The sequence below is a fragment of the Protomyctophum parallelum genome (assembly GCF_964188405.1).
Source record: "Protomyctophum parallelum genome assembly, chromosome: 5".
In the NCBI taxonomy this organism is placed as follows: domain Eukaryota; kingdom Metazoa; phylum Chordata; class Actinopteri; order Myctophiformes; family Myctophidae; genus Protomyctophum; species Protomyctophum parallelum.
The window spans coordinates 41,553,204-41,566,841 of NC_139702.1; the positions used below are offsets into that span (position 1 = coordinate 41,553,204).

General features: G+C 42.4%; 2 protein-coding genes across 2 annotated transcripts; one reads left to right on the plus strand and one right to left on the minus strand.

Moving 5' to 3' along the window:
* Positions 1-2,683: 2,683 nt before the first annotated feature.
* LOC310858653 (TRIO and F-actin-binding protein-like) lies at positions 2,684-11,009 on the plus strand. Its single transcript, XM_083764861.1, has 13 exons — positions 2,684-2,713; positions 2,801-2,872; positions 3,921-3,953; positions 4,056-4,121; positions 4,447-4,536; positions 5,018-5,112; positions 6,226-6,865; positions 7,799-8,033; positions 8,824-8,917; positions 9,142-9,304; positions 9,406-9,519; positions 10,554-10,640; positions 10,814-11,009. Exons 3-13 carry the CDS (start codon positions 3,927-3,929, stop codon positions 10,958-10,960), a joined length of 1,758 nt encoding a protein of 585 aa, XP_083620987.1. The 5' UTR covers positions 2,684-2,713; positions 2,801-2,872; positions 3,921-3,926; the 3' UTR covers positions 10,961-11,009.
* A 144-nt stretch (positions 11,010-11,153) lies between these two features.
* LOC310858661 (essential MCU regulator, mitochondrial-like) lies at positions 11,154-13,191 on the minus strand. Its single transcript, XM_083764869.1, has 3 exons — positions 13,008-13,191; positions 11,619-11,762; positions 11,154-11,401 (listed from the first exon to the last, which is right to left on the minus strand). Exons 1-2 carry the CDS (start codon positions 13,164-13,166, stop codon positions 11,625-11,627), a joined length of 297 nt encoding a protein of 98 aa, XP_083620995.1. The 5' UTR covers positions 13,167-13,191; the 3' UTR covers positions 11,154-11,401; positions 11,619-11,624.
* Between the last annotated feature and the right edge of the window lie 447 nt (positions 13,192-13,638).

Sequence of the window (13,638 nt, forward strand, 5' to 3'; positions counted from 1 at the left end):
GTTTTAAATTATTATTATTAATATTATTTCAACATTTTCAAAAAACATTCCCAGAAAGTGAACATTTCCATGAATTTAAAACAAAATTAAATAAATAGTGAAAATATGTGACGCTTGTAGAGTGGGTAGACACTATAGTGGCAAGAGTTTTCTAGAAATAAATCATTTATTTATTAACTAAAGTTTCTTTAAAACATAAAAGCTTATTTACAGGCTGTAAATCCGTACAACCAAGGGCCTCTTTTGGTGTTAGTAGCAGCCGCTGTGTACATTATATATGCATAAATGATTTCTAGTGATATGATGAATTTGTAAATATTTCAGAATCCAGAGGAGACAGGCAACAAGAGAGTGGCTACTTCTCACCAGACAGAAAAAGTGTTGGTGAACAGCAGACGGAGGACGTCCAAAAACGTCCATATCGTCACTATGAGAGAGGACATGCCCTGCCTTACAACCACGTCCCTGATCCCAAAGCCTGTGTCCCTTACAGGACTGTTAATCTTGGCGTTCCATCCCAGAGGAGGAGTGAGGATACATTCTTGCAGGAGGAGTGGAGAAGTGAGTCTCCACAGAGATACTCTTACCACTCCAACTTCAGACGGTCGCAAGAAAATTCTCCAACTCGCCACTACTCCAAGAGCCCAGACCGCAAAGTGACAGAATCTCCGCCGGCATCCCAACGAAGGAGTTCACACTCTAGGAGTCGTCCCATGTCTCAAGCCCCATCCCACGGTCCATCGCATGCTCCATCTCGGCATACATCGGGCAGGTCCAGTCCATCACACCGGAGGGGATCCATTCTGTCTCGGCCTGCCTCACCCTCTCGTGCCAGCCCGTATCACAAGCGTACAGACTCCTTGCACTTAGAGAACGGCACTTTGAATGGACGCAGCCGAGAGTCGAGGCGTCCTTCCCAAGCTTCAAACGGTCACAGCTTAGACTCTGAGAAGCTATACAAGAATCTGGAATCAATTTCTCGCCGTGGATCCTCCTCAGCCATTCAACTCAACTCATATCAGGGATCGCAAGCATCTCCTCGAACACGCAATAGCCATCATGTCTCCCCGTCCAGGAGTGGACACGGCACACACAACCACTCTCCACAGAGGGAGCCCCGTTCCAGGGACAGCAGGCCTGACACAACCCCGCAAACCTACTCAGATAGAAACAGTGAGAGGGAGCCTCGTTCCAGGGACAGCAGGCCTGACACAACACAAACCTACTCAGATAGAAACAGTGAGAGGGAGCCTCGTTCCAGAGACAGCAGACCTGACACAACACAAACCTACTCAGATAGAAACAGTGAGAGGGAGCCTCGTTCCAGGGACAGCAGGCCTGACACAACACAAACCTACTCAGATAGAAACAGTGAGAGGGAGCCTCGTTCCAGAGACAGCAGACCTGACACAACCCCGCAAACCTACTCAGATAGAAACAGTGAGAGGGAGGCCCGTTCCAGAGACAGCAGGCCTGACACAACCCCGCAAACCTACTCAGATAGAAACAGTGAGAGGGAGCCCCGTTCCAGAGACAGCAGGCCTGACACAACCCCGCAAACCTACTCAGATAGAAACAGTGAGAGGGAGCCCCGTTCCAGGGACAGCAGGCCTGACACAACACAAACCTACTCTCGGGAGGAGAGAATCAGCCCTGCTCAAGGTTCTTGGCATGGCTCCTCACATTCCTTACTCAGCCCCACCCACTCTCATCATGGCTCCTCTCCATCGATGCGGGCCGTGGATTCTGAACGTCTCGCCCACTCGCTGCACTCCCATGCAGCACCGGAAGCAACGGATCAGGTTAATAACAGCAATAATAAAGCTAGCAGTGACAGGAGTAGGAGCAACATGGCGCGCGGCTTGGGCGCCTTGCTGACCTCAGAACCTAAGAAATCTGAGGTAGCAGTTGAAGAGGTATACCTGCTGTTATTTGTTTAAAATTTGTAAAATTGCTTTGCATTTTGTTTTGTTCAAAGGCATACAGTATTCTGTATTTTATACAACATACATTATTATTAACATGATATTATAATGGCCATGATAACAACAACAAAAATCTGAATGTAAATCTGACCTAAATCTGAGGTGGGAATGACCATTGATGACTATATCGAGATTGCTGACATTCCAAAAATCAACATGGATGAGGAGGAGTTACAAGGGATGAGGAGGAGGACCCAGAGTCCTAGCCCACGAAGGGCCCAGGGGCCAAGAACACCTAGGTGGGCAGTACGCTCTTTCACAGTATGAAGTTATTTAATTAGCTTATAAGCTTTTATTTCTTATTTCGTTTTGACTCTTTGTTTTCAATGTCAGTTTGCTTTCAAATTAGTTTCAAAGCAGGTTTGCTAGTTTAGCTTAAAACTAAATAAATTGCCCTCTGGTCATATAAAAAGAGTATAAAAAGTATAATGTAGTATATCCTTGAGTTATAGAGTTTCTACAGAGGAATGTGAAGGTTAATTTTAGCAGGAAAGATGCATAGAACAATGCTGCTGCCATTTTTGTCTGCATTTTAAGCTTATATGCTCCTACATTCATTCTTTCTCTTTCTTTTAAGATGTCAAGATGAAACATATATTTCCAGTTCAAGAGTTGAGCCAGACGAGCGAGGGAGAGGCAGAGAGAGAGGGAGAGACAGGCGGGAGAAATATCGTGACTCAGATGATGGAATGTCTCGAAGGCAGTCAACAACATCTCTTCACTCACAGGTACTGTAAAAAGAAAGAATATATGAAACATGGCTACAATTTGGCAGAGTAAAAATAAACACAATCTGCCCTCATATTCCATACTAGGGTTCAGATAAAAGTGGAAAGCACAGATCAACAAGAGGAAAGGAGCGGGGTCTACCAGAAGATAGCCAAACGGTGAGAGTTCTCCCATTCATAAAACAATTAAGAAAGAAATGACTTATTCATATATGAATACTTTATAAGCTCCCTGACATTTAGTTCAGTTCTCTCACCTCAGGCAGGGCCCAACTAGAAGCACCTTGAAGGAAAAGCTATTAGTTAGCACTATAGTTTTCAGGGCAGAATGTTCACGTTGATGCATCATGCTTATTAATAGATTCTAGGATGTATCACACACTATAATCAACGCTGCAAGCTCAGCATTTTAATGTCAAGAAGAGAACTTGTGGGATGGTCTAAAAAGTTCACCGGATGATGATGTAATGTAATGATCACATAACAGACATAAACCCACTTTTTAGCAAATAAAAACTAAAAACACAGCCACCAGATGCTTGAGACGTTATAGGGTTATAGGGTAGGTCACTGTCTCAAATGTAGACCTACTTCTGTGTGAGATAAATAGTAATATTTTTGATGGGCTTGCCACAGCATCAGCAAGCTCATGCACTCAAGATATCCTACACTATTTCTATACTGTATTCTCCTCAAAGGTTTGGCGTCTAACTACTCCTACATACCGTATGTTCAATTAGAAAATCCATTCAAATTGTAAAACAAAATCCAGCTTACTGTGTATGTTTGTACTTTTCACTTATAGTTTTTTTTAATATTTTAACTTTGAAAACTTAAGTGATACAACTTTGGATGTGTAAAAATGTATGTTTTGTAATAATAATCAAAATATACAAAGTAACTAGTAACTAATGTTTTCAAATAATTGTAGTGGAGTAAAAGTACCATATTTGCCTCTGAGATGTAGTGGAGTAAAAGTAAAAGTAATGAAATTTGGAAATACTCCAGTAAAGTAAAAGTACCTGAAAATTGTTCTTAAGTACAGTACTTGAGTACATGTTACTTTCCACCACTGTCACTCTGTCTCAGAAGAAGGAAATTCAACATCAGTTAGGACACTTGTAACAGAAACAGTTCGGTTCAGTTTCCTGTACAGTTCACAGCTGTGACTACTGTTTTGTTCTGTCTGGATCTTTTTCATCTTAAGGGATGGATGTCCAGACTCGATGGAAATGGCAAGGTAAGAAGATGTTTGCGTTTACAATAAGTGAATAACTCTTAACGAATACTGTTGAGCTTTAAATGAAAGTGGTCAAAATGGCTTCCTCTGTGTGTTTAACAGTGGAGGAAACACTGGTTTGTCTTGGGTGATACTTCATTGAGGTTTTACAGAGACTCTGAGGCAGAGGTAAGATTCTAAAAACAAAGCAAAATCAAATATGTTCTTTGCTATATAGGCCTACAGGAACCTCACAGGAATGTTGAAGGCTTTGTGGATAGCACAGCCAGTAATGTTTGTATTTGTACAGTGTATGTATAATATTTCAACAATTTTGGTGCCCATTTTAATGTTCGGGTCATGACCTAAACCCCTTGAAATACACCACCCAATAAACTATTGCAGCATTATACACTATGGGAGATTCATGCCAAGTGTTCAATTTATATGTGTGCCTTTTCAAAGCATGTTCATCTTAGTTGTGTAATCTTTTATTCCTTTCATTGTGTTGCAGTCAGATGACCTGGACGGAGAGATTGATCTAACATCCTGTGTTAATGTGTCCGAATGTGATATCGAGAAGAACTATGGCTTGCAAATACATGTATTTATGCACACACATGCACACACACACACACACACACACACACACACACATGCACACACACACACACACACACACACACACACACACACACACACACACACACACACACACACACACACACACACACACACACACACACACTCATTTTGAAACTAGCTCTAAAGTCTAAAAAGTGTGTAGGGCACCCCTGCTCTCCACACACTACACAGACTGTAACAGACAGTAGACAGCCAAACACAGCAGTCACATGCTTTGCCTATTCACTTCCTTCCTTAATTATGGTCAAATTTCTGCTCTGGCAAATAAGTGTTGCGTCTCTACAAAAATACCCCACATTTGTTCAGTTGAACGCTCTGAAGACAGACACCGATCACAGTAAAACAATATATATTTCAATTGACATTTTTCACCGAAGCCCATAAATTCGACTTAATTGTGAACGTTCTTTTCTTTCCTCTTATCGTTTCATCTCCTCCAGACAAAGAGAACAGTGTTCAGTCTCTCTGCCACTACCTCTAAACTGCGACGGAACTGGGTGAAGCTACTGAAGCAGGTCATTCAGACGAACACACAGTGAGTCTGAAGACAGTGTGCTGTGCTTGCCGCGTGTACTCTGTTTGCACTACTGTTACAGTACATGCTGTGTTTAAACCAGTGATTCTCAAACTTTTGAATTTCAAGGACCCCCGGCTTGATATAGTCTTTTTCTGAGAGGCCGTTTGAAATGACATCATATGGCAGCCAAAGTCTATGGACTTTTAATGTTAAAGCAGTGAAAGTAATGTGACGCCATGTGCGGCGATATAAATATTGTGACTGGTTTTGTTTTACACACTGCAGCATTCATGTATTGTAATGTATATTGTTGTGGCAGTAAATCTGCAATGAATGAAAGTGACCCTGCCATATAATATATGTGCAGGCTTCTATAAGTCAGGCGCCCCTCACTTCACACAAGTGTGATTTATTTTTATTTATTTATATCTCTGGGACCCCAATCTACACTGTAAAATCATCAGCGTTAATTTAACTCTCTGAACCAAATGGACCCGTAGCGGTCCACTTGGACCCATGGTGGTCCTCTGAACCGATGTTGAGAACAGTGGTTTAAATGACAGCAATTCAATACAGCAACAAAACTGTGAGTCTGCCTTTACTTCCAAGGAGCACATCCTGCTGAAAAAGGGTGCCGAGTTTCACTCTTCCAAGAAGCACTTTGGAGAAAATGAGATTGTTGAAGTAGAGGTCTTACTAATATAGCCTACAGAGTAAAGTCCTCAGTGTTTTAACTTTGAAAGTGAAAAGGAAAAAATTGCTTTGTAAATGAGCCTATACAAAGCAAATTATATCAAATGCTGTCAGTATTGCCAACAGTTACAGAATATATCATGTGTGATGTATATATAATATCATATGCTTGCTATAATTTCATAGACATGTGAGGGAATGTTAGATGTAGCATCAGTAATTGACGCTTTTGTATGTCTTTTTGGATAACGGAATGTACTCAAAACCCACTGGCCAAATGTGGAGAACAGATGTTGCAAAGATCATTTTCTGAATTCCAGAACATAGTGAAGAAATGCAGACAATATGATGTGGTCCACTGTGTACTGGACACAGTCTATTATTACGGCTACGATGGGTAACATTATCCTCTTGTCTTTCCCCTGATTCCAACCCCAGCCAATCAGATACCGGCCGTGAGAAAGAGAACCCCGTGTCGCCATGCCAACCTCCCTCTCGGCTCACCCGCAAAGACTCCAGCTATAAACCTACTCGTTCTGCTAACTCTCGTGATCATGCTGACCACTACCAAGATGGCTCTGTAGACCTCGACCTGGACAGAACACCATCTGGCTTATATCCAGCCAGTCAGAGAGAAGCCGGGGAGGGCTGGGACAGAGAGCAAGTAAAGCGATTGGAACAGAGGAATAAGTGGTTTGAAGAGGGCGTCCCATACAGTGAGATGGGCAGCAGGTGGGACTCGGTTGAGCTGAAGAAGGGAAGTGTCCCTGTGCCTGTAATTGACACCATAGACTCAGAGGTCAACGAGAAGTGGGCAGAACTGGAGAGGATATCTCATGATAGGGACATCCCTGTGCCGTCTCTCATTGGAGCTCAGACGCATCAATCAAGCGATCAAGACACATTCCAGCCTCCCATTGGCTGCCAATCTGCTATTCAATCAAGAGCAAGCCCAGAGCTGGACATCTCTTGTGTGATTGGTTCCCAAGCTAATGAATCTATCTCCAAAGAGGCTCTTCCATTTGTGAATGGTGCCCAAACCAATAAATCAAGCACAGCCGAAGCCCTTCAAAAGGAGGTAGGAAACGCCGAAATGGAGAACATTTACATCAAGAATGTACTCCATCTAAATGTATAAAACCACAAAAATTGTTTGTATATTGTATATATATATATATATTAGGGATGCACCGATATGGAAATTCTTGGCAGATACCGATGTGTGACATATAAATTTAGCCGATACGGATACCGATACAGATATTTGTTTATTTAGTTTTTGGTGTTATTGTTTCATAACCTGACTTTGCCAGATGGGGGCGGTATTGGGTAACCATGTTCCCCAACACCACAACCATCTGGGACCTCTCAGGGAGTTCAGCTAACACCGAACCGCTCCCGGTTCGAGCCAATCAGCGTGAGCTAAGGGCGGGATATGTGCGAAACCGGATGTGAAGCTATATAGACACGTCAATATGATTGGTTGTGTTTGCACGCCCACACAGTGATAGACAGACGGTCCCATCCAATCATGTATCTTGAAAAAAAGGAACAGCCCCGTCATCGAATTTGCTTCCGCGATCCCAGATCCCAATAAGCTGTGAAACAAATTTGTGTAGCAAGCTTCTTGGATCTGGCAGCGTCAGGTTAATTGTTTCAGGCTTTTGTGCCTGAAATAAGAAATAACTACAGCTTGGTATGCTGCACATACATAACCAACACACCAACATAGCCAGATAAACAGATAAATAACGGCTACTGCCGATTGGAACAGAGGTGTGTTAATGTTTATGTTGATGGATTTTATTTGCAGATATCGATATTGACCGATAACGGCAAAAAAACTGCCGATACCAATATGTGGTGATACATCAGTGCATATACAGTACATACACATATGGAGCAATAACAAATCTCTAGACAGCCTCCTTTCCCTTTCTTCTTACTCCTCTTCCTCACTCTTCATCTACTCTCTCTCTTCTTCCACCATGTTTTCTGTGTCCGGCTGCAGGCCCTGTCCCTGAGGCTGCAGGTGGAGAGCATCAAAAAGGACCGGGTTGCCATGGGGATTGAGGTGGACAGTCCATGCGGCCCTGGGGCTCCTTGTAGGGCCAAACTGGAAGCCATGGTGTCGGCTCATCACAAAACACTGGAGGAGCTGCAGGAGAAACACGGCAGGGAGATCAGGGAGCTGGAGAGAGAGAAGGACCGGCTGCTACAGGAGGAGAGCGAGGCTGCTTCCAAAGGTAATATGCCTGGCGCGTGATTTGGAGTCCCACCCTCGCTCCAGAAAACCCTGCTGTGATTGGCCAGTAGTCGCTGTGATTGACAGTTCTCGTTTTTGCAACTATGCTTAAACCTAACCCTAACCTCAGTAAAACTATGCCTAAACCTAACCCTAAACCTAACCTCAGTAAAACTATGCCTAAACCTAACCTCAGTAAAACTATTCCTGCCCGGGAGCCAATCAGACACACGGTAAGGCGGGTCCTGGATCCTGGAACGGCGGTGGGATCCTGGAGCGTTGGTGGGATTCCAAATCACGCATGCCTGACAGTAATAACAGAGTGCAGTGAGGTTCTAAAAATGCAGCTCCATGGGTCAGAACATGCAGTACCTAGACTAGAAGGCTGTCATGACAAAGGATGCCTTTAGTGTGTATGTGTGTTTGTGTCTAAAGCTGACCTTTAGACCTGAATTAATTTGAGTGATGTGGTACTACTAATTTAAATATATATACTGAGTACAGCTAAATTAATGTAGCCACAAATAATTTATTCTATAGAAAAACTGACCTTATACATCTAACTTTGACAAAAGTGGCAATGGTTCTGGTTTAGGTGGTGTAAATGTACTACACACGTACACCTACAGAACCAGAAGATTTTCTACAACAACCCTATTAGCTGGCAATGGCTAGCATGAAGGTCCCTTTACCATTAACATGCTGTACAGCTTCACTTTCTATCTATACGGTACCCATATGCCACCTTGTTTTTGTTTTTCTTCATACTATTTTAATTCACTGCACTATAGCTATGGAGGCACTAAAACAGCTTCACAGAGAAGAGATGACCAGTAGGACGGCAGTAGGGGGTTCACACATGGACAAAACATACAGAGGACAACGGTAAGATTATTCAAAAACTTCCACCTATACGGTCAAATCCTCCGTGTTAACATATCCATTTGTAACTCTGAATGTAGAAATGTAACAATGAGGGTCCCATGAGGGTCCATTTAGGATTGTACTGTGTATTCTCCATCTTGCCGAAGGCTTTAGATGTTCCATGACCTCTTGACTTGTGTGACATGTGTCACATGATAAGACAGCCCATAATGTCTGTGTGTCAGGCCCCTGCAGGCTGACTCCTTACACAGTGAGCTGGATGTTCTGTCTGAACACTACTCTCAGAAGTGCCTGGAGCTTAATGTGAGAGAGCAGAGTGGCAGACGCAAAGAGATGGAACTGGGTTCCAAGCAGAGGGAGATGGACCAGCTCCACAAAGAGAACCAGGTTGGGGAGAGAGAGAGAGAGAGAGAGAGAGAGAGAGAGCATCAGTATCAGTAAACTCCAATGTTTCTATATAATATTATATAATTTTCATCTTCTTTTAGGATCTCAGGGCCAAACTCGCTGAGGAAATCAGTCGAATGCGTCTCCTGGTCACAGGACAGAAGTCAGATTTATCTGCCCTCGGAAGCACCGAGCGTAGTGCGCCAGACACAGAGGTATTTTAAAAACAAATGAGTGACCTGAAATAGTTGTGTGGTACATTGTCAACTTCATGTCAGGATCTGTGATTCTCATAAATACCGAATTGATGCAGAAGAGCTTTAAAACAATTTGGGAGGAAATTTACAAGATCCGGAATATTCCACTAATATTCAGAATGACAGCTCAATCAGAATAAAAATGCCTCGTGTAAACGTGTCAATTAAGAGAACATTATGATCCGCTCTAATATTCTCTTACAATTAACTCCAACTCATCAAGGAATACTTTTATTTAGCTTCCAAGTAAACAGTTCTCTGACGATTGCGTGGTCGGAGCCTCATGCACCCTAACACAAATAAATTAACCAGGTCATTCATATTGCAGGTCATGCCCATGCACATTACACTCCCTGTGGCAATAACGGTTCTTTTTGATTTTATCTTTTGGCAATGTCTCCTTCTTCATTCCCAGGGACCACATTTGCGTCATCAACCAACCTCTGATTGGACACATTCTGGGGCAGAACATACTGCCATCTACTGCCGGAAATACATGAATTAATTTAAGCTTTTGTGACAGGATATGATCCCTGTGCAATGTGACTTAATCCTCTTTCCCCCGTTGAGTGGCAGGCAGTCACCAGAGCTCTCCATCTCACACTCTTCTGTTCTGGGCCTTTGCTTCCTGCCAGCTCACTCCAATGTTCTTTAGGTCTTCGTTGTGCAATCATGCAATGGTAGCAGAGGCAATCAATTTAACTACATGAATGATGAAACCTATTCAGGGGCGAACAGTCAGCAAAAATAGCATATCTAAAAGCTCACGCGTCACCTTGCTCTGACACGTTGCGAGAGTGTTTATCGGCTATTTGCGGCAAAGAGGTTTGGCGTAGAGAGGGGGAAGAAAGGAGGGCACAGAGCCCTGGGGGACCCCCATCAACTAAATAAATAGCATTTTATGTACCCTGTTGTACTCCCCGTAGACAAAAACCCTCATCTCTGCAAGTGCATGTGTGAAATAATAGTAAGAAGGTATATTTCTGTTTCAGGTTCAGTTAAGAGCAAAAGAAAAGGAGGTGGAATATCTTCAAAAGGAAATTAGCTGTCTACGGTCTGAGGTTCAATCCCTCATTAAGGTACTTACTGTCTGATGCTTCTGTCTTTTTCTATTTGGGCTATTTGTAAGGACAATATTGTAAAACATACAAACAATGATCACAAATGTGTATAACTACTGTATTATACAACAGTCTAGTTAGCATGTCTCCCGTACTTTTGACGTTTGCCATGTCCTATTAATCTCTACTAGGAGAAGGAAGCAGCGTATGAGCGCTATAAAACAGCATATGTGGAACTAAACGAGGTGAAGGGCCGCAGCCAATTGGAAACAAGCTCCCTCAAAGAACATCTGAGACTGGCCAATGCTGCACTGCAGGAAGGGACAAGAGACACCTGATTGGTGGGGACACCTGCTATGACTGTTAGCCTGTTACAATAACAATAACTTACATGACTTGTCATGGCTCTGGCAGAATATGACTGGGACTACATTTACTCTTGGACATTTGCTTCAGCACACCACTGCAATTGCTGCCTCAATGAAGATTCAACACGAGAACAGGACTACCAAAGAATGAAAATGCTTACGATTTTCTTTAATATTTATAGACTTTATTAACCTTGACAGGCACATGCAAACAAGAGTGAAGGCCTGACTGATAGCCATGATAGCCTCACATAAATATGATATGGAATCTATTTAAAAAAGGTGTGAATGAGGGACGGACGAGCTGGATGGACACAGTGGTCACAGTGATGTTGCATTCAATCATCATTCGATCTCCTTCACTCCTTCCTGGCACTACCATCCATGCCCCAAGTCATGATTGAACAGACCCTACATAGGCAAATAGATTTCAGTTAACATCTGTCGAATTGTCATCATTGCAATTTTCATTTTTATCCATTTCTATAATGAAGTTCACAGTCACACATGCTTTACAAATAGGTTAAAATTACAAATAAAAAGAATGTTGTATAAGAGCTTATGTTTGAATGTTAGAATTGTGCATCTGTAATGACATTCACGCTGTCCTTTCTCCTCATTTACTAACGTTAATTCAGTCGTCGTCATCATCATCCTCTGGAACAAAGATGTCGTGCTCTTCCAGTAGGGCAGCAAAGTTCTTGCTGATAAGTGTTCCAACGTAAAGGAAAGGCACGACCACTGCTGTCATTCGGATGAGGCCAAAGGATATCTGAAAAACAAGTGGGGAAATGGCTATATTAAGCTGGAATGGGATATAAACTGGGGGAGACAAGGAGCTGTTTAGTTACAATCTATATAATACATTTTCATAGGAAAATCCACTGATCGATCATTCAGCAAACTAGAATCATTTGTACTTGTACAAAGATTTACATGTGTGTGAACATCGACTTTGCCTCTGTACCAGACAGTGGACTTAGTGTCCGCCTTGAAACTGGGAGGTCGGGGTTCGATCACTGGCCGGGTCATCCCAAACCAAAGACTGTACAAATGGGAAAAATGCCTGCCTGCCTGGCACTCAGCATCAAGGGTTGGATTGGGAGGGTCAGACTCAGATCAACTACAAATTATTTCTGAACGCGGCACGGCTGCGGCTCACCGCTCCAAGAGATGGGTAAATGTGGAGAACAAATTTCACTGTGGTAACATGTGTGACAAATAGTAGGACTGACTTTTGACGTCTTGCGTTTCCCAAATAAAACGTTGAATAGCTCTCTTCATATAGAGGGGACAACTCCATATAAAACTGTAAATAATTAGCATTATCGGGGGAGTTTTAACTTAACATTGATATAATTAATTGGAAATGCATGAGCTATTCATACATTTTATGTAATGTAACTCAAGTTTTAATAGTCGGTGTTCCTCTTAAGAATTAGGGTATCGACTGGTATGTGGATGGTATGATATTACCACCACACGGGCTCACAGAAACGCAGTCAAATCTCGATAGATAGGCCTACAGCCTCCTCTTCTCTTGTCATTATAAAATAATTATTATTTGGCTTTGAGGGGGACATGCTCGTGTTGGCTTTAATGAATCGTCTAAGACATAGATTCTATTTTAAGAACAGGGTTTCAACATTACAACATCAGAGCGATTTGAAGTCTCAGTACAGTTTGTTGCCAATCGTTATCTTTGCTAATAGTAAATAGTTTATGGCTATTATAGTATCTAGATTAGATTGTTTACTAAATTACTGGCATCACGGGCAGACAATGAATGCAGTGTACATTTGATTTAGTACATGAAATTTCAACATTTTTCTCGAACACGTACAGTACTACTTCCTTGAGGTTGCCTTTGCGTAAAACAAACACACGTTGATTGGCTACCGAATCATTTTCTAGAACGTATCATCCACCCCGATTAGTTACTGCTCGTGTCAATCATAAAACAGAAATGAACAGCTTTAAACTGGGTCCGATCGTCAACAGAACGAAAAACACTTACTTTATCCGGTTTCGGTAGGATTGCGCCCGAGGTCGTTGACACCGCAGTCCGACATGGAACTCCACTGCTTAAATTCGACGTTTTGGAGCCACCGCTACGGCTCAATCCCACATTTTTCGTGGCAAGTCGGCGTGAGAGCCGCAATATCGCTGTCGCCATTTTTCCAGTAGGGGCGGGATCAGGGTGTGAGTGTGTTTGGGTTGGGTTGGGGGCATAGGTTGGGGGTGGCTCTACTTTGTGGATGACTGTCTGACTGTATGGGCGTGCCCTAAACAACAAAACAAAATAATAAAATATATGGCTGAATGGTCGTATTAGCATGACTCATCTATACTACCGATAAAATATATAATTCATCAAAACAGCAGTTCAGTCAATAAATAACCGGGTTATTACTTTCAAAACAAAATAATAATAATTGGGATTGATGATGGCTACACTTCCTCGCCTGCCAATCATGCGAAGAACATGCGGTAATTTTTTGCCCTGAAGCATAATAGTCATAGTCATGATGCTACTTCGTCCTGTTTTGCGCACCTTGCTACATTACACGTTAATGTCAACATAAACGTTCATATTTCTGATATAAAGTACTCACCCCCAGAGCCACGGATGTTAGAATTTTTCTTGA